At 34.6% G+C, this 22,047-nt stretch overlaps 1 protein-coding gene across 2 annotated transcripts in view; it reads left to right on the top strand.

Moving 5' to 3' along the window:
* The window catches only part of ALCAM (activated leukocyte cell adhesion molecule), a 193,254-nt gene that overhangs the window by 158,918 nt on the left and 12,289 nt on the right, over window positions 1-22,047 (top strand). Inside the window, exons 10-14 of one of the 2 annotated variants that reach the window (XM_068546818.1) lie at window positions 1,291-1,426; window positions 1,534-1,667; window positions 4,156-4,288; window positions 6,170-6,208; window positions 6,863-6,980. In XM_068546818.1, coding sequence (XP_068402919.1) covers window positions 1,291-1,426; window positions 1,534-1,667; window positions 4,156-4,288; window positions 6,170-6,208; window positions 6,863-6,980 — 560 coding nt within the window. The remainder of the gene's footprint in view (window positions 1-1,290; window positions 1,427-1,533; window positions 1,668-4,155; window positions 4,289-6,169; window positions 6,209-6,862; window positions 6,981-22,047) is intronic. The other variant, XM_068546819.1, reaches the window with a different exon arrangement.

The following is a 22,047-nucleotide window of genomic DNA, read 5'->3' as shown; positions in this document are numbered from 1 at the left end:
TCCCTCCACTCAAATCCTTGGCTAGTGTATCTGAACACCCAACCCATTTATTACCAGAACATGGCATATAACAGAAGCACTTAACCAGTGATGTGTTGACAAAACACATACAAACCACTTAAAATAGGGGTTGGCAAGAATTATCTTCGTAAAAAAATTGTGGGAAATTTATTGCTAGAGTTTCTTCTTGATGAAAATGTTAATTATTTTCTATTGCTTTCTTATCTCTTTTCATGCCGGATCCTCTGTTACTTGTTATCTTACTCTTAAAGCTCAGTTTCTTATTTCACTTTCTTTTAAACACAACCTCATCACAACTTCTTATTTACTCAGATAGTTAAAATGCATATTTAACATGAGCTATTTGTAGTAGTTAATTGTCAAAGGGCTAGACAAGTTCTAGGCATATGAACACTCATAGTGTGTTTTACTACAGGACTGGAGAAACTAAGTTTACTTGGCTAAACCAGTTTCCACATCAGCTGCAGTCACTGCTGTTGATTAAATACCTCATGTCGGTAGTGCTGATCAATATTACCTGGCCATTGGTTAGTTGATGGAAATGGAAAAAAATTCATAGTTGAACAAATACCACATAATCTTAAGATTGTGTTTAGTTGTCTTCTTAGGAGCATTTCAATTTCTGGTAAATAGCATTATTTTCTGTATATAAAATGATTTTCAAAATTAAATGTTGCATTTCCTTTGTTCATAGGAATTAGGATAGTAATCTGTTATTAAAGGTTTCTTTAAAAATCATTTTTGTCATAATTGCCATGGCTGTGTAATGGATCCCCTGTCTTGAAAACTGTCTCCTATAAAATGACTTTCAGGTATTTATATCCATCATTGATTATGTAGCACAAGTCTCCAATATCTGTCAATTCAAATTCATCTACATTTACTGTAAGGAGTAGCTACTATCAACCGAGAATTCTCCTTAATGTAAACACATTATATTATTCATATAATTAAGTCCTCATAACAATTCAATATGGTAAGATTACTACTCCATTTTACAAATAAGGAAACCAAGTCTCAGAAGTTTATGAATTTGTTCCAAATTATAAATTCAGTAAATGGAAGAGTCTGAAGTAAAACTCTGATATGTCTAACTCTAAAAGTACAGAGGAAAAAGGAAATCTATTTTTGAAAGAATTTGAAGTTAAAAAAAGAAGCTTTCATTTTCATTAGACCCAGAAGTATAATTTTGGGCTTCATTATTATGTAATAAATACATGGAGAGTTATAATTGTGCCATGTGACGTAATTAACTTTTTATTTAATCAGGATAACATCAGGCTTCGATCTAGCCCATCATTTTCTAGTCTCCATTATCAAGATGCTGGAAACTATGTCTGTGAGACTGCTCTGCAAGAGGTTGAAGGACTAAAGAAAAGAGAGTCATTGACCCTGATTGTAGAAGGTAATAAAATACGTGAGCACCAATTTAAATTTTTCTTTGAGAATTTAATATCTCTTTCTTTTATGATCTCAGTTCAACATCTTATTTTAAGTGTAATGACATTTTAGGAAAACCTCAGATCAAAATGACAAAGAAAACTGATCCCAGTGGACTGTCTAAAACAATAATCTGCCACGTGGAAGGTTTTCCAAAGCCAGCTATACAGTGGACAATTACTGGCAGCGGAAGCGTCATAAACCAAGCAAGTATTTGTCTTCTTGTTATGTGCTGAACTTGGTCCAATGTGGGGTTTTATTTAGGTACCTAAACTGTAGGCTAGCTTGTTATCAACATGAAATTTGCAGTATATTTTCAGAAGAAGCTTTTGCTAACTTCTTAATTTTCCCAAAGGAAGACCATAACTCAAAGAGAAATTTAAAATCATAGGGCCATGGAGAATGGAAGAATCATTTTGTTGTGGTCAATATCTGTTTTTAAAAGGAAATAAATTAAGTGTTGTTCCATGGTCATTAATTCCTGAAACTTGGGTGATTAAAGCACTAAGGTATATGCTTTCCTGCACCATGAACTTCCACATCTGAGTATAAGTGGCCTCACTTTTACTTTGCTTACTTATGCACATTGAAGGTTATTTCTTCTTGAAACTGGGCCCTGGGTTGTGGTGAAGAACATAGTATACTGTGAACATATGGTCTGATTTGTGTGTGCCAGGGCCAGAGTAAGGCTAGCTAAATATATAGTGTCTAGGTTGGTTCCTGCTGAACAAAAGTATTCATAAAGTATTCATAAAATAAACAGTAATATTTGTACCTTTGTCACACCATTTTAGTTTGTAGTAGTAAAGGGCTAAGAACTTATGAACACTACCATTAATTTTCTTTGACACACACACACACAAAAAAAGATGAGAATATGGTCTATCACTAACAGTTCAGAGCTGTAATTCCATTAAATTGCCAGTCAGCTTGAGTTACTGACATACTTGTTAATTCCATTTTCTCTAAGACAGTCCCTCTTCTCAGTGCAGCCACCTAAAGACTCTTCAGGAATACCCAGATGTGCCATTTGATTGTTTGAATCTTCTGTGCTGCCTTCTTCCCAGCTTCAGACCCAGCTGAAATCTGAGAAGGCATGCATAAACCAGAGTTTCAATATAAAGTTAAAATGTCCATTCTTTCTCTGTCTGGGGAAGTTGGGCTGCTGGTCCAGCTTATGCAATGTAGTTTTGCAGAGCAAGGTGAATTTTGGCTCTTTCACCTATGGATGATGGATATAAATTTGCATAACTCAAGCATGGAAGGTCCCCAAAGGAGTGGACACAAGCAAATACCTCCTGATTTGGTTAAGTGTGATGCGGACACACAAGCAAGAGAACATGCCTGAGGAGGACAAAAAGGCTCTTGATTTCAGAAAAAAGACCTGAATTGCTGACAATGTACACATCTATTTTTTGGCATAAAAAAACGACTGTTTCTCTTCTATTCTTTTTTGCTCTCTAGTTCAATTTAGTAATAATTACAGCAAAAATAACTTTTGGTACTGGGTAATGCAAACAAAGAAAATAGAAAAATAAGCATCTGGTAAATATTTGATGAATAAAAAGATACAAAGATTTAAAAGGCCATCCTAGAAATAAGCAAATGTATTGTAGAGATAAACATAATAAAAACAAAGACTCAGTGAGAAAGTTATGTGAAAAATACTAGTGGGAAGCAGAAAAAAAGCAGGTGCACTTACTCTGAGGATAAAAATAATGCCATTCTTCACTGTCAAGGAGAAGGACTGATTCTGGCCCACTAGGTGATATGTTATTTTTCTTGTCCTAGGTTTGTGCTGATCTATCCATAATTCTTTATTTGTTCCCTCCTCAATCACATGGTGAATCTATTATTTTACAACTACTGTTACTTGTGCCCCAGGGGCTCCATGATGTCTCTAAGCATGAAGCTCTCTCCTGTTCTCAAGTCCTTTACGATGTAGTTGAGGAGAAAACACATAGAGAACAATACAGGATGTGGTGTGTATAATATGTCTCAGAAAAGAATACAAGTACATGCTTGCTTTAGTGCAGTTGGACTTAGGAGTCATGTCCTGGGGAAGAGATTAAAGTGAATTTTCTCTTATGTTTGAAGGAATTAAATGGCAGTGATGATCCTCATTAATACCTCACAAAAACCAAATGAACTTACCAGTCACTGAAAAAATAACCTATCCTCTGTATTTAACTCAAGAAAATTGAGGAAAAAATAGTCTTTTTTCCCATGAGAAAATCATGCATACATATGCACTTAAGATATCATGGCTTAAGATAAAGGGATTCAACCCTGTAGTGAAGAACAATGACATAGTTTACAAATAGAATTAAATTCATGTTTATTAGGAGAAAATTGGTGATGAGTTAATCTCTAACTAATTATTTTGAGACAGGTACTATCATGTCAAAATATTGACTAACCTGAGCATCTATTGAAAAAGAAGAGTTTAATTGATTTAATTATTAGAATTAATAATAGAAGCATAAACAGAAACCCAGGTATGGATTTGCTACTCTTTTTCCTCCATGCTGTGGTTATAAACCTGAACTGGTCTCATCTATGACCTTACATGTACCCTTGAACGCCAGATAACACGACAGAACACCACACCTATCCCATTTCATTCAACATTACTCTTTCCCATGTTTTTAATTCATTTCCATTTCTAAATCCATTTTCCTTTTCTTTTTCCAGACAGAGGAATCTCCTTATATCAATGGCAGGTATTATAGTAAAATTATCATTTCCCCTGAAGAGAATGTTACATTAACTTGCACAGCAGAAAACCAGCTGGAGAGAACAGTAAACTCCTTGAATGTCTCTGCTAGTGAGTATTTCATTTCTGGCATTAAAAATGTAAGAAAATTTGAAGTTATTCTTCATTAGTTTAAAATCTTCAATTCCATCTTCCTGTGCTACATTATGGTAAGTTTTATTTATTTATTTTGCATTTAGTATCATCATCATAAGGTTCTTTTTTTTTTTTTTCTGGTGTCCATTCTTGTACAATCCTTGTCTTGACAGTTAAATCATTTCATGTTTTACGGGTCAGAGACTTTATCTTGTACAGGAATATTTCCAAGATCAACAGAGGATAAGGACTAAGTTGCTCTTACTTAATCCATGTTTTGTGTTCAGAGTACAGATAATTCAAAGATTATCTGAAAACATTTCTGTAACAATTTTAATTTTGGTAAATTTTTAATTCCCCTTAATCTATTATTTTGCACTTCAATTCTTTGTAGTATTTATCCTATTCTTATTTTGCACAGGGATGCCACATGCTTAAAGTCATTCAGCAAGTTGGTAGTAAAACTGATATCAGAATTCCTGAAATCTAGTTTCAAAAATTGATGCTTTTGAATATCATAGTTGAATCATAGGTTACAAAAACAAACAAATGAGATTATCTCAGAGAAAGTGAAAAAAAGATCTGTCAATGCTAAAATCAAGGTAATGGATACATACCTGTAGCAGCTTCTTTATTTAATTTGAAATTATCTCTCATCTTCAACTCTGTAATTCTTTTTTTTGCCATGTCAGTCTTAAATCAGGGCTGGCTTAGAATGAGGCTCAGTTCTGTACAAGATGCTAACTGACCCTCCAAACCTTCATTCTTCAGTCAGTTGGAATCCTGTATGTGACATTAGCAGGATAGAGATATACTGGCTAGGAATTAGCTGGAGCTAGGAGAAAATAATTATCTAAAGATAATGGTCCTTAACAGAATATGACTGGAATTTAAAAGCCTTTTGGATTGACAGGAGAAAAGAACCAAACGAATATAACTCTTAAAATAGGAGCACTGACTTCTCTGAATTCAATTCAGTGAGTATTGATTTGTCCTACCTAAAAAGAGAACTTATCCTTTCTTCCTGAACACAAGTCTCTCTTTTTATTCTAACCCATTGAATAGTGGTTTTCTAGACCTTGCAGTGGTTTGATCAACATCTAATACCGTCATTTTCAAATTCAATGAGCACCTCCTGAAATTCCAATATAGTATGTATGAGGAGGGGTCTAGGAATCTGCATTTTAACAAACATCACTGGAAGTTCTGATGCAAGCCCATGTGCATAGAAGAATATTTATTTAGTCTAATATTAGATGATAATCCACCACAGTGACAATCCTTAAAATGGGCCAGGAGCACAGCACTATCAGAGTCATTTGGAGGGCTTTTACAAGCATCACATATATTGCCCCTTCACCTCTGAGACATCCCAGTTTTAACCTCCACCCCTACCACTTTGAGAATGTCTCTAGTGGCAAATCCCTGACGCTAGAGGATGAAAATGAATTCTCCTCCATTGAGGCCAGAAAATTGGAAAAAAGTTGAGAAACACTACATTGAAGATTTCATATACTGCAACTTGTTTCTCTTAAAAAAGAAGTCCTATTAAAAGGTGGTAGATAGTGGGGAAATTAACATGGATTTCAGATCAGTACTATAGCTTGTCAGTTGTGAAGTTATCTATGGTAGATTAATACCTTAGCAGCTGTTTTAACTACTCTACTTTCTTTAAAACAAGATGAATTTCTTTGTAGGGAAGTTCACACTCTATTAAATGTAAACTTTTTTCTACCCTTAGCTGTAGAATAGATATTTTATCTTTGAGTATTTTTACATCATACTATAATGGTAAAGGTGACTTTCATATATCAACAAATTTTGTTTTTAATTTCATATTAACATTTTTCATTTCAGTAAGTATTCCAGAACACGATGAGGCAGACGAGATAAGTGGTAGGTACTATGCTGCCGACTCTTCTTCCTTGACTATCCGCTCAAGATTTATGAAGTGTCATTGTCTAAGTAATATTCTTAGCTGTCACAATTTTGACTTGAATTAAAATAGCAAATGAGACAAGAGAGTAAGAATGCTAAAATTTTAATCCTTTAAAAGCACAAGTTTGCATGTTACTCTTAGTAGTGAGCCTCAGTCATTTTTAATAAGAAATAATAACTTGGGGCTTCCCTGGTGGCGCAGTGGTTGAGAATCTGCCTGCTAATGCAGGGAACACGGGTTCGAGCCCTGGTCTGGGAGGATCCCACATGCCGCGGAGCAACTAGGCCCGTGAGCCACAACTACTGAGCCTGCGCGTCTGGAGCCTGTGCTCCGCAACAAGAGAGGCCGCGATAGTGAGAGGCCCACGCACCGCGATGAAGAGTGGCCCCCGCTTGCCACAACTAGAGAAAGCCCTCGCACAGAAACGAAGACCCAACACAGCCAAAAATAAATAAATAAATAAATAAAAATTAAAAAAAAAAACAAAAAACCAGTGCCTCTGGAAACTGAGTGACTAAAAAAAAAAAAAAAGAAATAATAACTAGATTGACTTATTTTCACAAATGCTTGGCATTGTCTGTAATTGCATGGGCTTTTCTTTTTTGTTGTAGATGAAAACAAAGAAAAGGTGAATGACCAGGCAAAACTAATTGTGGGAATCGTTGTTGGTCTCCTCCTCGCTGCCCTAGTTGCTGGCGTCGTCTATTGGCTGTACATGAAGAAATCAAAGTAAGTTGCAGAAAAAAGATCTTCATTGTTCACTGACTTTCACTGGGAGAAAATACAGTGTGTTCATTATGCTCATTTCAGCTGGGCATGTAATTTCTATAATAGGAAAGACATATCCCTGAAATCAGGCTGATCATGTTTTGTCTTCAGCTCACTGTGACTATATTACCAAGACTGGGGACATGGCTTGGAGTGATTTCACCTGCGTCCCCTTATTTTTCTCAGTCAGTAGTCTGAATTCAATTATTTGATTTTTTTTCAATGGTTAGGTAGATTTTTAAAAGGCACGTAGTGCCTAAATGTCAGCCATTCTAAACAGTTTGGCTGAGATTGCTGGAGATTAAGTAAAAGCAGTTAGTACATCCTGCAGGGACAGCCGGGTGTCTTTGCAATGACAGGTCTGGCCAGCAGTGCAAGTGTTGGTAGGGAAAGCCATCTTGTTGTCACTACTTCTCTATTCTAGTTAGGTCACTTTGTTCCATAGAAGAATCTAATTCAGGGAAAAAGTCATCATTATGTTGTCTTGAGTTTTAAAACAATGATTAGACAAAGTACCAAGATTACTTTAAAAATGATTTAGATGATGTTTAAAGATTATTAGATTCATGAAATAATACATATGGTATCAACCTCACAAATCATCTAACAGTGGTTTATAATGAAAATCCAGTTGACCAATGAAGATTCTTAACATACACACATGCCTAGTACTCCTCATTGCCCCAGCTCTGACCCTAGGTTCAGATGCAACTGGTCAGAGATGCAATTCTAGCATTGCATTTTTTAAAAGCTCCATTGGTAAAAAAAAAAAAAAAAGCTCCATTGGTGATTATGTGGTGTACCCCTGGTTTCAAACATGGGTTTCAAACTCCTGTATCTAATAAATGAGGAAATTGAATTTTGCAAGGGGATATGTATAGCTAGTGGCAACTTTAGACTTTATTTTATATTTTCTTGATGTCTTGATATAACCCCTTTCAACAACTCAGGTAAGTTAACTTAAAAGAAAATCAAAAGAAAAAACAGACTCAATCAGATCCATGATCTCACCCTGTAAAGATACAAATATCAGTGAAGTAATATTTGAATGGAGCTGCCATCAAAGGGAGGCAGTGGCTCAGAATTTTTAAGGTCACGTAATGTGAGCATGTACTGAGTTCTATTTCGTTCTCACAATCCATCTCTGAAGTAGGTACTCTCATTAAACATATTTTACATTGGAAAAAACTAAGGCAAAGAATGGTTAAATGACTTGCTTGAGATTACACAGTTGTAAGGGACAGAATTATATTTGATTTAAGGCAGTGATGTTTTAGAATCTTTGTGCTTAATTACTAGTTCTTATTTTCTCTCGTTATGCCTTACTTTTTCTCTTTTTCAGTCACATAAGGCAGAAACACATTGCTGTTGTGTGTTGTAGTTGATATACATGTCCACTCACACTAGGGCACAGTCAGTTCTAATCTTGGCACTACAGTCCTCAATCTTGAACAGCCTGAACTATCACTTGATAACAAATGTGGGTTTTTTCTCAGCGAAAATTTTACCTACAAACACTTCATGTTGCTTTGTGCCCATGATTTCCATAGAAAATTTAGAAGATTGCCTGTACCACATAAAAGAAAGGAAGTGCAAACAGTTGCCCAGAAGTGGTATCTATCTTATAGAAATTCTCCTTCTGTGTGTGTGTTTCCTGACTATCAAAATCTTATCTTACCTTTATAATCCACAGTGAGGTGCTCACAAATCTAACAGCTCGGCCTCTAGGGTATTTTGGTTTTATTTATTTAGGGTTTCTGACGCACTCCAAAGTAATTTTATTTCTTAAAAGAATGAAAGTAAAATTTCTCTGTATCCTGGAATTGAGCTGAAAAATAAACAGCAGTCCTCTACATTCTGTTCAAATGAATGTTAAATTCTTGGAGCTCCCCCAGCGTCCTTAATCATCCTATTCTGATTGCCAATGTCTCATCATACCCTGTTTGTCCTTCTATGAATAGAAAAAGATTGTGTGTGTGTATGGTTTTTTGTTTTTTTAGTTATGTCATTTGTTATTACCATACGGTAACCCAAAATTAAAATCATGGGTAAAAAAATGCTGGACATTTAGCTTCATAGTGTCTTTAGGTTAAGGGTTAAGACTTCAAGCATTTCCTTTAAAGTACTTCATTAAATTAAGTGCTTATTTTACCATCTGACATGAGCATTTGTCTAAATAACTGTTATTTAATTGAAAAGTGCACTAACTTTTCTAGTGTCAGTATTATTGGTAATCAAAATAATAAATTGCAATTCTTACCCCAAGCATCAAAGTGTTTTTATTAAGAATTTGCAGAACTTTTCAGATTTGCTAAGTGCTTCACATTCCTAACTAGTTATTCTTTCTACTGCCCTCTGAGATAAGCAAGAATTTTTGCTATATGAGTTATTGTTAACACCTGTGTCCAGAATAAGTGCAGATTCATAATAAGAGCTTTCGGGTTAAGAATTGCTAAGTCTATTTTTGGGTCTACTATACTCTCTTTCTTTTCTTCTAGATAACTTCACCTTTACAAATCAATATGAGAGTTTCATTTCTGTGTTAGCTTAATTCATCACCATTTTACATGGATATGAGAGATTTTTAATAAAGATATGGTCCATACTTTTTCCGCAGATACCTAAAGAAATATACCCTTGTGTTTACCATCCTGCAAAATAATACCATCAACAATCTTCGTGAGTCACCCATTATTGCAAACAACTTTGGGCCGCAATTATATTAGTTCTTTGCACTGGCAATTTAAAAAGTCAGTGGAGAGAGAAATGAGGGAAACAATCTTTTATGCCCAAGTAGAATTTAAGAATACATTTGTTAACATACCTAGTGGCTACTCAAATAACATACACTCCCCATTCCATTAATATGAGATACATATTTTTATATCTATTTTAAATATGGAAAGGATATGCTTAGCAGTTGTGCTTGACACTGTGATATGGTATATTCATTACAGAATAAGGGCTCATGATTCCTCTGCTGTTTTGATTCATATAACTTCTCACTGGAGTTTTTTTTTTTTAATTTGAGATATTTTGATAGTGAGAATGGATGACTCCAATCATTTCCTGTGTATGTAGAGTATTAACTGACAGTTGCAGGCAAAAGGTATTAATTGACTAAACCCAGTTCGTATCTAGTTGTTTAACAGATAGGAAACATTAAAGACCTAGAGATAATTCAATGACTTTTTAAATTATTTACTCCCTTTCTCTCCATCCTGTTCTCTGAACATTGTTTTTATATCTGCAGGAAGTTGAGTGTTACTATTTGAGTTCGAAATTCTCTCCTGCATATCTTATATTACAAGAACTAATGAAAAAAGAGTCAAAGATAAAGGAAAAATGTAAGGTAGCATGATGTAGCCACAAACTTATTCAGAACTGTATTAAAACCATAATTTCCAGGTTGGTTGCATTTAAGAGACCCTTGACCACCATACTTCTTATCACTAAACTGGAAGTAAGCATTAACCAGACATTTGTAGTCTCAAAATACACATTGTGTGAATACTGGAAGTTGTGAATACTGGAAGTTTACCAAGAGATTTATCTTTCGCAACTGTGGAACTCATGACTATTTTCATGAAGTTTTTGTACAATATGTAGGCAATATGGAAGTCTAAAAATCACAAATATCCTTTATCAGTTTTGCCTTTTATAATGCTTTACTATTCTACTACTGTCTTAGGAAAAAAAAAAAAAAAAAAGACGGTCCTAAATTGGCAAAAGACTAAAGAAGACTGCCTATAACCCCCAAACTTCAAGAAATACTGTTAAATTAAGGCTTTCTAAAACCCTTATTTGTATCTCTTAATATATGGAACAGGATCTTGCAAGAAAGTTGATTTTAACTGAATTCTATTTCCAATCAATACTCTGTCTAAAATCAAATATACGTTCCCATGAGGGAACTTATTCAGACTCCCTGCTGAATAAGTTGAAAATATAGTGCTGAAGGACCATTTATAGCACATTTTGAGTGACTTTCCTCATTTATTACTATGTAAGCATCTTTTGCTCTTTTTGTACTTTTACTCAAATCCTCAAAATATAATGAGGTAAATTTAATGAGGTAACCATATTTCATAGTATCTAAGGCTCAGTGAGTGTAATCTGGCTAAGATAACACATGCAATATCTTATTCCATATCCCATATAAACTTTCAAATATATTTTGCTGCCTCACCAGGACTTCTTTGGAATTAAAACTTCGTCTCTGACTTTGATTGCCTGCTGGCATTTAATATAGTGCTAGGGGTGGAAGGGTGTGCTCTCAAGTGCAGGGCTGATGTGGCCTCTCACCTTGTATTAGACGTCAAGCTAATCCAAGTTTTTGTTTCTTTTTCCTTCCCTACCCATAGCCTGGCAGGCAGCCAAAAGAAGAAAGAAAAGAAAATGCCCCGTTATTCTATCAAAGCATAAATAACAGGGGAGACTAGAGGGGAAATAAGATAATGTGGAAATGCTGGAGTCCCCCTTTAGTCAATCACAAGGTCATTGGCCACTCAAAGGGCAGAAGCATTTATGGCCCCGCCCTCTCCTACTACATGTAAACTGAAACATTTCCAGAGGAAAGAGATAGCATCAAAACATAATGTTTTCCATTTTTATCTCTTCTAGCTGTCTGTATGTATGCATTTCACTTTATTTTTTTTTAATTTCATGTGTTTGGTTTAATTATTGTTTCAAAGGTGAAGGGAAATCCTGTTCCTCAAGCATCTGCCTCTGCCCAGGCTGTGTTAGCACATTACCCACCTAAAGGAAACAGTTTGAACGATGGTGCTGAATACATGCCAGTGGCATCCTGCTTTCATGCATATTCAATACTGTTACATTTATTTTGATCTACTGATATTTTACATAATGGTGGTTCCCATATTTACTATTGCCCAAGTGAAAGGCCATTTTCTATTTTTCACTGAGGACATTAGGAAATCCATTTTAATGGAGAGTTTCTTTGGAGAGTCTTAGAAATGCTAAGGATATCAAATTGAAACTTGTAATAAGTCCAACTATTTATTCTTCTTTGTTTCCTTCTTCAAACCCAGAAATTGCTGACAACTGTCTTTCTAAGATGCAGTGGTTAGAGCTCTCCTCTCCTCCTCTAGCTCTTTATTAAGCTTGGCCCAGGAGGAAACTTACTTTGCTGAGAGCTGTGACCAGGGAAGAAAGAAAAATAACTATTCTCATGGGTATGACCCTAATTACCTGCACAGGTATCAACGGCCGGTTTGCTGAAAGTGGCAATTCCACACCGCCAGGGTCCCAGTCTTAAATACCCACAGTCCTGGTGCCCTTCTGTGCTGTGTCCCAGGCATGCTATAAATTAGAAATCACAGAAAATGCCCCTCTAAACGAGGAAGTGATAATAAGTCCTCATGTTACCTCTGAGTTTTCAAATTTGTTATACATATGCCTACATTTGGGAAACCTAAAATCTTATGAACTCTTTCATGTGTGAATTATTTTACATGGGTATTGTTTTTATTTTCCAAATATACATTTCTGTTATAACACTTTATGTATCTTTTCAAATGACACCACATCCCAAGATTGTGATGTACTGGTTATGTCTGCAACTCCTATCCTCCTTCAGTTTTCCTATCTCCTTCATCCCTCTCTAACCTATTTGTTAGTTGAGATATAATTGACGTATAACAATGTATAAATCTAAGGTGTACCACATGTTGATTTGATACATTTATATATTGCAATATGATTTCTACTGTAGCATTAGTAACACCTCCATCCAGTCTCTTAGCAACTCTGAAGCATTAAAATAAAGGCACACTTAGAAGACACCACTAGATTAGTTCCCTACTTCCTTTCAAGGAGATCTAGAAACAAGTTTATGGTACTGAGGAAAATCTCACAGAAAAGTTTAAGAATCTTCTAAAAAGTTATTTAAAAGCAACTTGAACCCTTAATAGCCCTGCACTTACAGAAATAACACAGAAGGGGTGTTGAGAGTGAGGACTGAACTCCCTCTGGCCACTCAGTAGCTATGTGGCCTGGGCAGCTCTCCATTACTCACCATCAGTTTTGTGAGTCCCTGTCACCTGCTGGGGGCTTTCACATACACTATACATTTATCCTCACACCAGCCCTGTGAGTAGATCCTATTGTCCCCTATTTACAGAAGAGCAAGCATCTTAAGAGGAGGGACTTGTCCAGGGACTTGCAGCTAAGACTTGACACATGAGGATGAGAACCCAGACTCACTGACCCCAAGGTCAAGACTCTTCTCTCTGCCTCACTAATTAGAGAGTCTTCCAATATTAATTTATTGTGATTCTGTTATTTAAATTTTATCTCATTTTAAAGTTATAAAAAAGCTGACTGATTGAGAACATTTAAGACAAATAACTGTAACAATTTTTATTTTAACCCAAGTGCTCGTTCTTTATAAATGCCTTAACCTCATCCCTCAAATCAGTTGACTGAAAAAAAAATATTGACTGAAAATATTGCTAAAGGGAATGGTTTAAATAAATTTTTGTACTCTTCCAGTAGTAGATGGAAATCTAACCTGCTTTCAAATCTCTGAAATCTCCCCAAATAAAAAGGACACTTCCATAAAATTATATTTATTTTTACCACATCAGTCTCAAAACTGAGCCCAAAAGTAATCAGAATAATTTTTAGAGGCTTTTCCCTGCAAGAGAGAGTAGACTCTCAGTAACAAAAATGGAGAAATTCATTAAAAATTCCAAGTAAATCTTATATACATAGACTCAGTGAATACCCCTTCCCCCGGCAGCAACACTATTTTTATTTCTATTTAGTACATTTCACAGTGGTTAACACTTAGCTTATTTGTATAACTGTGTAACTTGGCACACGGCTGGGGAGCCAGACTGCTGGAGCTTGAATCCTTGTTTTGCTACTTGCTAGCTCTATGACCACAAGCAAGTTTATTAGTCTCAATGTAAAACAGAGGTATCCTAAGGCTAAAATAATTTAATACCTATGCAGCACTTAGAACAGTGCCTGGCACATTAAGGCATTATAAGAGTGTTAGCAGTTATGATTTTGGAGAGTGAGATTAAGAAAAGAAGGGAGATTTTTTTCCTTTTGTTTTGTAACTTTAAAATAAGAAAACTATCAGTTTGAAATTACTCAGCTCTTATTCCACAAATATATTCTACAAATATGTTTCATGTTGCCCTTAACAAACCTTTTTTTGTAATGCCAAACTGAGAGCAGTGATTCTTAGCCTGATTTTACCTGACAGATATGCTGAAAGATATTATGATTTGCCCTGAATACCACAACTTCCTTCAAGGAAATTCTAGTCACTCCCTTCCTCTGAATACCTCCTTCTTTTATTTGATAGAATTTGGTAAAATCACAAAAACTACTTTTCATCCCTAGACAAATACTAAATCCACATAGAAAGTAAATAGTATTGGAAATGGAAAAGGTATCCAGATTCTCATTGTACTTTTTGCCTGGTTCTTTCAATCCCTGGCCATAAGGATCATGCTTTAGCTTTTCACTGTATAATGTTTTTATATTAAGGTAAAACTTGCTTACATTAAATATGCAATTAAATCTGTTTTGATAAATTTATGCACCTTTGTAACCATTACTCCAACCATGATATAGAGCATCCCATCACCTCAGAAAGTTCCCTTGGAATTCCTTCCTGTCCAGCCCTGCCATCCTTTTTCCCTTAGGCAACCGCTATGCTGATTGTTATCACCAGAGATTACGTTTTCTTAATCTGGAACCTCATATAAGTGGAACTATACAGAATGTACTCGTATCTGGCTTCTTTCCTTTAACACAGTGTTTCTGAGATATCAATACATGTATTAATGATTTAATTGTTTAGAATTGCTGAGTAGTGGTCCGTTGTTAAAATATATCACATTATTTTAATCCATTCTCTTACCTGTGGACACTTGGATAGTTTCCAGCCAGTATGGGCTGTCATGAATAATATGGCTAAAACCAACTTTCTATACAAGCATTTTTCGTGGGCATATGTTTTCATTCTCTTGGGCAAATACCTAGAAATGGAACTGCTAGGTTGTAGGGTAGATACTTGTTCATGAGAAATTGCCAAACAGCTTTCTCAAAGTAGTTGTCCTATTTGCAGCCCCACCAGCAATATATAAAGTTTCAGTTCTTTTACATCTTTGCATAAATTTGGTGGTGTTGTTCTGTTTAATTTTAGCCATTCTAGGAGGTGTGAAATGATATCTAATTTTGGTGTTAACTTGCATTTCCCTGAGACCTAGTGATTTTAAGCTCCATGTACTTATTGGTTAGCTTCTTTTGTACAGCGACTATTCAAATCTTTTGCCTATGATTTCATTGTTATTTGCCTTATGTAATTGCTCTGTAAGGGTTCTTTACATATTCTATATCAAAAACCTTTGTTATATATTGTAAATATGTTGTTGAAGTCTGTGGCTTGATTATTTCTTTTCTTAATGCTGTCTTTTGACGAGCAGAAGTTTTTAATTTTGATGAATAACAACTTACCAATTTTTTCCTATTATATTTACTGCTTTTTGTGTCCACTCTACAAAATCTTTGTTTATTCCCAAGTGGCAAAGATATTTTTCTATGTCTTTTTCTAGAAATTGTATAGTTTTACATTTGAGTATATATCTGCTATTTTGTGTGTGGTGCAAGATAAAGTTAGTTTATTCGCTTGTTTTATGCTATATATATATATATATATATATATAGCATATACATATCAAGCCATTCTAGCACCATTGGTTAAAAAGACTTCCTTTTGGCCTTGGCACATTTGTCATCCTCATCTTCCTCATCATCATCATAATAGTCCTTCAACTTTGATGTTTTGCTTGTGTTAGTAATTTTATATCTTTGTGTTTCCATATAAACTTGAGCAACTTGTTACTTTCTACACCCCCCCCCAATTTTTAAAGCTTTGTGGGACTATGGTTGCTTTGAATTTCTAGATAAGTTTGGGTATATTTAACATCTTAAAAATATTTAGTCTTCCAAACCATGACCATCCTATATATCTCCATTTACTTAAATATTTTCCATTTTTTCTTAGCAATATTTTATAAATTTTAATGTAGACATTTGATATGTCTTATAAAGTTCATTCTTACGTTTTATGTACTTTGCAGCTATTATAAATGCAATTATTCTGTGAGTTTTATTTTCCATTTTTATATTAGTATATAGAAATATAATTAATTTTTGCTGTTGAAATGCATACAACCATCTTCCTAAATTCACTTGTTCTGTTAGTTGTTCTGTGATTAAGATTTCTATGTAAACAATCATTTTATCTGCAAATAGAAATAATGTTACTTCTCTTCTTCCATTTCATATGCTTTTTATTTATTTATTTTTTTGCCCTCATAGAGACTTTCAATACAATGTTGAATAGAAATGTGGAGAGCAGACATCTTTACATATTCTCAATCTTAGAGATTGAGAATTGTCTCAATCTTAGAATTGTTCAATATTTGCCATTATGTATGATATTAGCTGTACGTTTTTCATATTTGCCTACTGAGAGTTAGTTAAGGGTAGTGTCCTCCAGACTGCCATGTCTGCCCAAGACTTCTGACTCCAGCTGCAAGGAGTTAGGGTCCAAATACATAGTTAGAGAGAAGAGTTTACATAAGGCTAACCTCATTTCTGCTATCAACTCAAGTTTGGGGTTTTGCAAAACCACCCTCAGGTTTGATAATTTGCTAGAATACTCACAGAACTCATGGTTGTATTCATTACAAGTAAAGGATACATTAAAATTGGCTAAGAGAAGAGAAGTGCAGGGCAGAGTCTGGGAGGATTCTAAATGTGAAGTGTCCTTTGTCCTAGGGACCTGTTACTCTTCTGGCCTCAATGAGTGGCAAAAGCATGGAGTACTGCTGATCTGAGAAGCTCACCTGAACTTTGGTGTCCACAGTTTTTGTTGAGACTTCATTACGTAGGCATGATTGATTGATTAATTATCCATGTGGTGGAACTCAATCTCCAGCCTCTCCCTTCCCCAGATGTCAGGCTGATACCAAATGGCCCAAAGCCCCCACCCTAAACCGTATGATTGTTCTTTCAGGTGTAGCCAGTCTCCACCCCAAGATGATTGGGTGTTGATGGCCCTGCCCTGAGACATCTCCTCAGCATAAACTATCAGGTGTGATCCAAGAAACCCACCACAAATAAGAAAGCCACTCCTATCACTCAGAAAATTCTAACTATTTAGAGATTATCTCCCAGGAACTGAGCACGAAGGCCAGACCTCTCTTTGGGCAAGGCCAAATTCCCTCCTACACAATGTCCTTTAACAGGTTGAAGGAATTTTTTAATATTCTTAGATTACTAAGAGTTTCTATCGCAAATCATTGTTGAATTTTCTCAAATGCCATTTCTACATCTACATCTATATTATATTCTATCTATAGCTACATTATTTCTAAAAATAATCATATTGTTTTCTCATATTTTTTATTCTGATACAATGGTAAGTTACACTGATTGATGATTGAATGTTAAGCCAATCTTGCATTCCTGGAAAAATCCCACTCTATTATGATGTATCATAATTTATATATATATATTGATGGATACTATTTGCCAATGTTTCATTAAGGATTTTTTTGTCTACATTCATGAGGAATATTGTTCTGTAATTTTCTTAGTTTACGTTTTGTTCCTTTATCATACATCGTGTTCAGTCTTTTTAGGGAGCTTTCAATTTTCTTGATGATTTCAAATAACTAACTTTTTGCTTTGTTTTTGTTTCTATTGCTTATTTTCAATTTAAATTTTTTTTGCTCTTGTCATTACTATTTTCTTTCTTCTAGTTATTTAGAGTTTGACTTGCTCTTCTTTCTCTAATTTCATGAAGTAAATTAAAAATTTAGATCACTGATGTTAGCATTTCTTCTTTTATAACTTAAGCTTTTAAACTTTTAATCTCCCTCTCAGCAATGGGTTAGCTGCAATCCACAAATTTCAGTATGTTGTATTGTCATATTTATTCAGTTCAAAATATTTTTATATTCCTCTTGTGGTTTCTACTTTGGAGCTATGTAACTAGAACTCCATGAACTTGCAAACATTTCTCATCTAATTCCGTTTTGTTAAGACAGCCTAGTCTGTATGCTTTTAGTCTTGAATGCATTGAGATTTTTTTTTTTTTTTTTTTTTTTTTTTGGCCTAGCATGCAGGCATGCAGTATTTCCAGGTGAATGCTACTCAACACTTGAAAAAACTTATATGGTGGCTGATGGGTAGAGTGTTCTGTAGTATATTATGTTAAAGTAGATAATAGTTTATTTAAATCTTCTTATTCTTACAGATTTTTTTCAAATTATATGAAATCACTTCACATATAATGCATTGATAAGAAGGTTACAAGCATACACTTCCAGTACTAGAGTTAGCCCAGTACTAGTTACTTCATTATGGTCATGCTTACTGAATTTTAGTCCATTTACCCTATCAGCTACTGAGAAAGATCTGTTAAATTCTCTAAGATTGTATATTTGGCTATTTCTCCCTTTAGTTCTGTCACTTTTTGCTTTAGGCTTTCATTAGGAACATACACGAACAATTGTTGTGACCTGCTTATGTATTGAACCTGTTATAATTATTAAATGTCTCTCATTGTGGTTGTAATATTCCTTGTGTTGAATTTTACATTGCCAGATATTAATATAGCCATACTGTTTTCATATGCTTATGGTGTACATGTGTATCTTTTTTTATCCTTTTATTTTCAGTTATCTCTTTATATTTAAAGTGCATCTCATGTACAGAGAGACTGATCAAACTATGACTCCCAGGCTGCTGCTTAATTTTGTAAATAAAGTTTTATGGTAGCATAGCCGTGCCCATTTCTTTACATGTTACCTGTGTTGTTTTATGCTGCAAAGCCAGAAGAGTTGAAACAAATCCATGTGGCCTGCAAGACTAAGATATTTACTATCTGGAACTTTCAGAAAAAATCTTAACCCCTTGTATAGAGCATGTAGCTGAGTCTTGATTATTATAGTCTGACAATTTTTACTTTATAATTGGAGGATTTAGCCAAGTCACATTTTACTTAATTATTGATATATTTACATTTAAGACCACCAGCTTCCTATTTGTTTTCTAGTTGTCCTCTGTTTCTCTTTTCCTGGCTTCTTTTGAGACACTCCAATAAGTTTTAGTATTACATTTTAATTTATCTACTGGCCTTTTAACTATATGTCTTTGTATTCTTTTATTGTGGTTGCTCTAGGAATTTCAATAAGAACTCAGTTTATAACTGTCAACTCATGTAATAATCTAAAACCCCAAAACATTATAACTTCATTTATCCTCCTCCATATAATTGTAGTGTGAGGTTTATAATATATGCAGTTGTAATGGATATGACAACTAGAGCAAAAAAGTTGGAAGAGGTTAAATGAAAATACAATTTTTCAAGGGTCTTATATATAATGCTATATATATAGCATTAAATAGTCAGTTGTCTTTGTAAAAAAATTTTAATAGTATTTTATATCTTAGCACATATACAATCTGTATTCATTCTTTCTTATATATCTGAGTTTCCATCTAGTATCATTTTCCTTCAACCAAAGAACTTTCTTCAATACTTCTTTTAGCACAGGTCTGCTAGTGATAATTTTTCCCAGTTTTCTTTTATTCAATTTAACATGTCTTTATTTTGCTTTTGATTAAAATATATTTTTACTAGATATAAAGTTCTAGTTTGAGAGGTTTTTTCCAGCATTTTAAAGATGTTGAATTAACTTTGTTATGCATTGTTTTCTTGATGAGACATCAGCTGCTTTTCATGTCATTGTTCCCCTGAACAAATTTTCTACGGCTACTTTCAAATCATTGTCTTTATATTTGCTTTCAATTACTTTGAGTATGATGTACTTAGATGTGTTTTTCTTTTTATCATTCCTCCTTGGGAGCTGCTGACCATTTTGGATGCAAGTTAATGGACATCAACAAATCGAGGAATATTTTTCGTTGTTTCTTCAAATATATTTTATGCCCCAATTCTCTTTTGCTTCTCCTACTGGGACTCCAATTACACATTTGTTAGATTGCTCACTATTGTCCCACAGGTCACTGAGGATCTGCTTCTTTTATTTCTATTATTTTTCTCTCAATTTTTTAGAATATATAATTTATATTTTTTGTCCTTATGTTCACCGAGGCTTTATTCTGCACCTCCAATCTGGTGATAAGATAATTTAGTGAATGTTAATTTCCAATATTGTAGTTTTAAGTTGTAGAATTACTTTTGTTTACATTTTTAGTACTGAGATTTCTATCTGTTCTCTCATTGTTACCATACTTTTCTTTAAGTCATTGAACATGTTATGTAATACTGATTTAAAGTTCTTAACTGTTATTTACAAAGTCTCTATTATCCAAGGACATTCTCTGCACTTTGTGTTACATTATTTTACTCTTCATTTTTATGTGTGGTAACTTCTTATTCATAACTACTCTTTGTTTGGTGATATGTTGTAGAGATCCTAGGTTCTACAGTATAGGCTAAAGGATATGGATTGTTTTTACTGGCAGAGAATTAGATTACTGGCTGATTTCCTTGATCATGTCACGGTTAATTTTACATTTTATATTTCACATCTGTCTTAGGGTGAATGCTGAATCTTGACACATAGTCTTTACTAAGTTTTTCTGGGATTCCAATAGAAAGATTGACATGATTGCCAATAACTCCTGGCTTGGTGAGGTTCAACTACAAACTCTGTCTCCTCTGTGTGGGTAACAGCTAAAATCTATTTCAGGTTTTTAAGCTTTCCAGGTGTTGCTTTCTTCTGGGCTACATGAAATTTCTTCCACACGTGCAGTTTAGAGATCATTTGTGCAGTTTACACACAAATCTGGGCTCCTCACCACTCTTTGGCTCTCTCCTCTTTTGAGATTTTATTACCCTTGATTTCAAGGTTTAGTTCTAGTTAGCCTATGCCTCTGCAAATGGGAGATGCCCTCAGATGAAGACTTATGCAAAAGTAGAGCTCACCCAGTATAGGGGTCAACTTTCCTTCAGTTTCTAATTTCTTTTTGTTACTCTCAAGTACAGCCATATAGCTTATTCTGTATTTTCCTGAGAGTTTATAATGTTATAAATGTAAGGATTAACACTATACAAGTGGGTTTTTTAATCATTACTATTACAAGAGCTTCTTATAGTCCATGCTTTATTTTATTTTATTTATTTATTTATTTATTTTTAATTTTTGAATTTTATTTTATTTATTTTTATACAGCAGGTTCTTATTAGTCATCAATTTTATACACATCATTGTATACATGTCACTCCCAATCACCCAATTCATCACGCCCCCACCCCCACCCCCACGCCACTTTCCCCCCTTGGTATCCATACATTTGTTCTCTACATCTGTGTCTCAATTTCTGCCCTGCACACCGGTTCATCTGTACCATTTTTCTAGGTTCCACATGTATGCATTAATATACGGTATTTGTTTTTCTCTTTCTGACTTACTTCACTCTGTATGACAGTCTCTAGATCCATCCACGTCTCAACAAATGACTCAATTTCATTCCTTTTTATGGCTGAGTAATATTCCATTGTATGTATCACATTTTCTTTATCCATTCGTCTGTAGATGGGCATTTAGGTTGCTTCCATGACCTGGCTATGGTAAATACTGCTGCAGTGAACATTGGGGTGCATGTGTCTTTTTGAATTATGGTTTTCTCTGGGTATATGCCCAGTAGTGGGATTGCTGGATCATATGGTAATTCTATTTTTAGTTTTTTAAGGAACCTCCATACTGTTCTCCATAGTGGCTGTATCAATTTACATTCCCACCAACAGTGCAAGAGGGTTCCCTTTTCTCCACACCCTCTCCAGCATTTGTTGTTTGTAGATTTTCTGATGATGCCCATTCTAACTGGTGTGAGGTGATACCTCATTGTAGTTTTGATTTGCAATTCTCTAATAATTAGTGATGTTGAGCAGCTTTTCATGTGCTTCTTGGCCATCTGTATGTCTTCTTTGGAGAAATATCTATTT

This window comes from Eschrichtius robustus, chromosome 6, assembly GCF_028021215.1.
Source record: "Eschrichtius robustus isolate mEscRob2 chromosome 6, mEscRob2.pri, whole genome shotgun sequence".
NCBI classification, from domain to species: Eukaryota; Metazoa; Chordata; class Mammalia; order Artiodactyla; family Eschrichtiidae; genus Eschrichtius; species Eschrichtius robustus.
The sequence above is the reverse complement of the archived record's forward strand: the minus strand, read 5'-3'. Positions and strand labels throughout refer to the sequence as shown.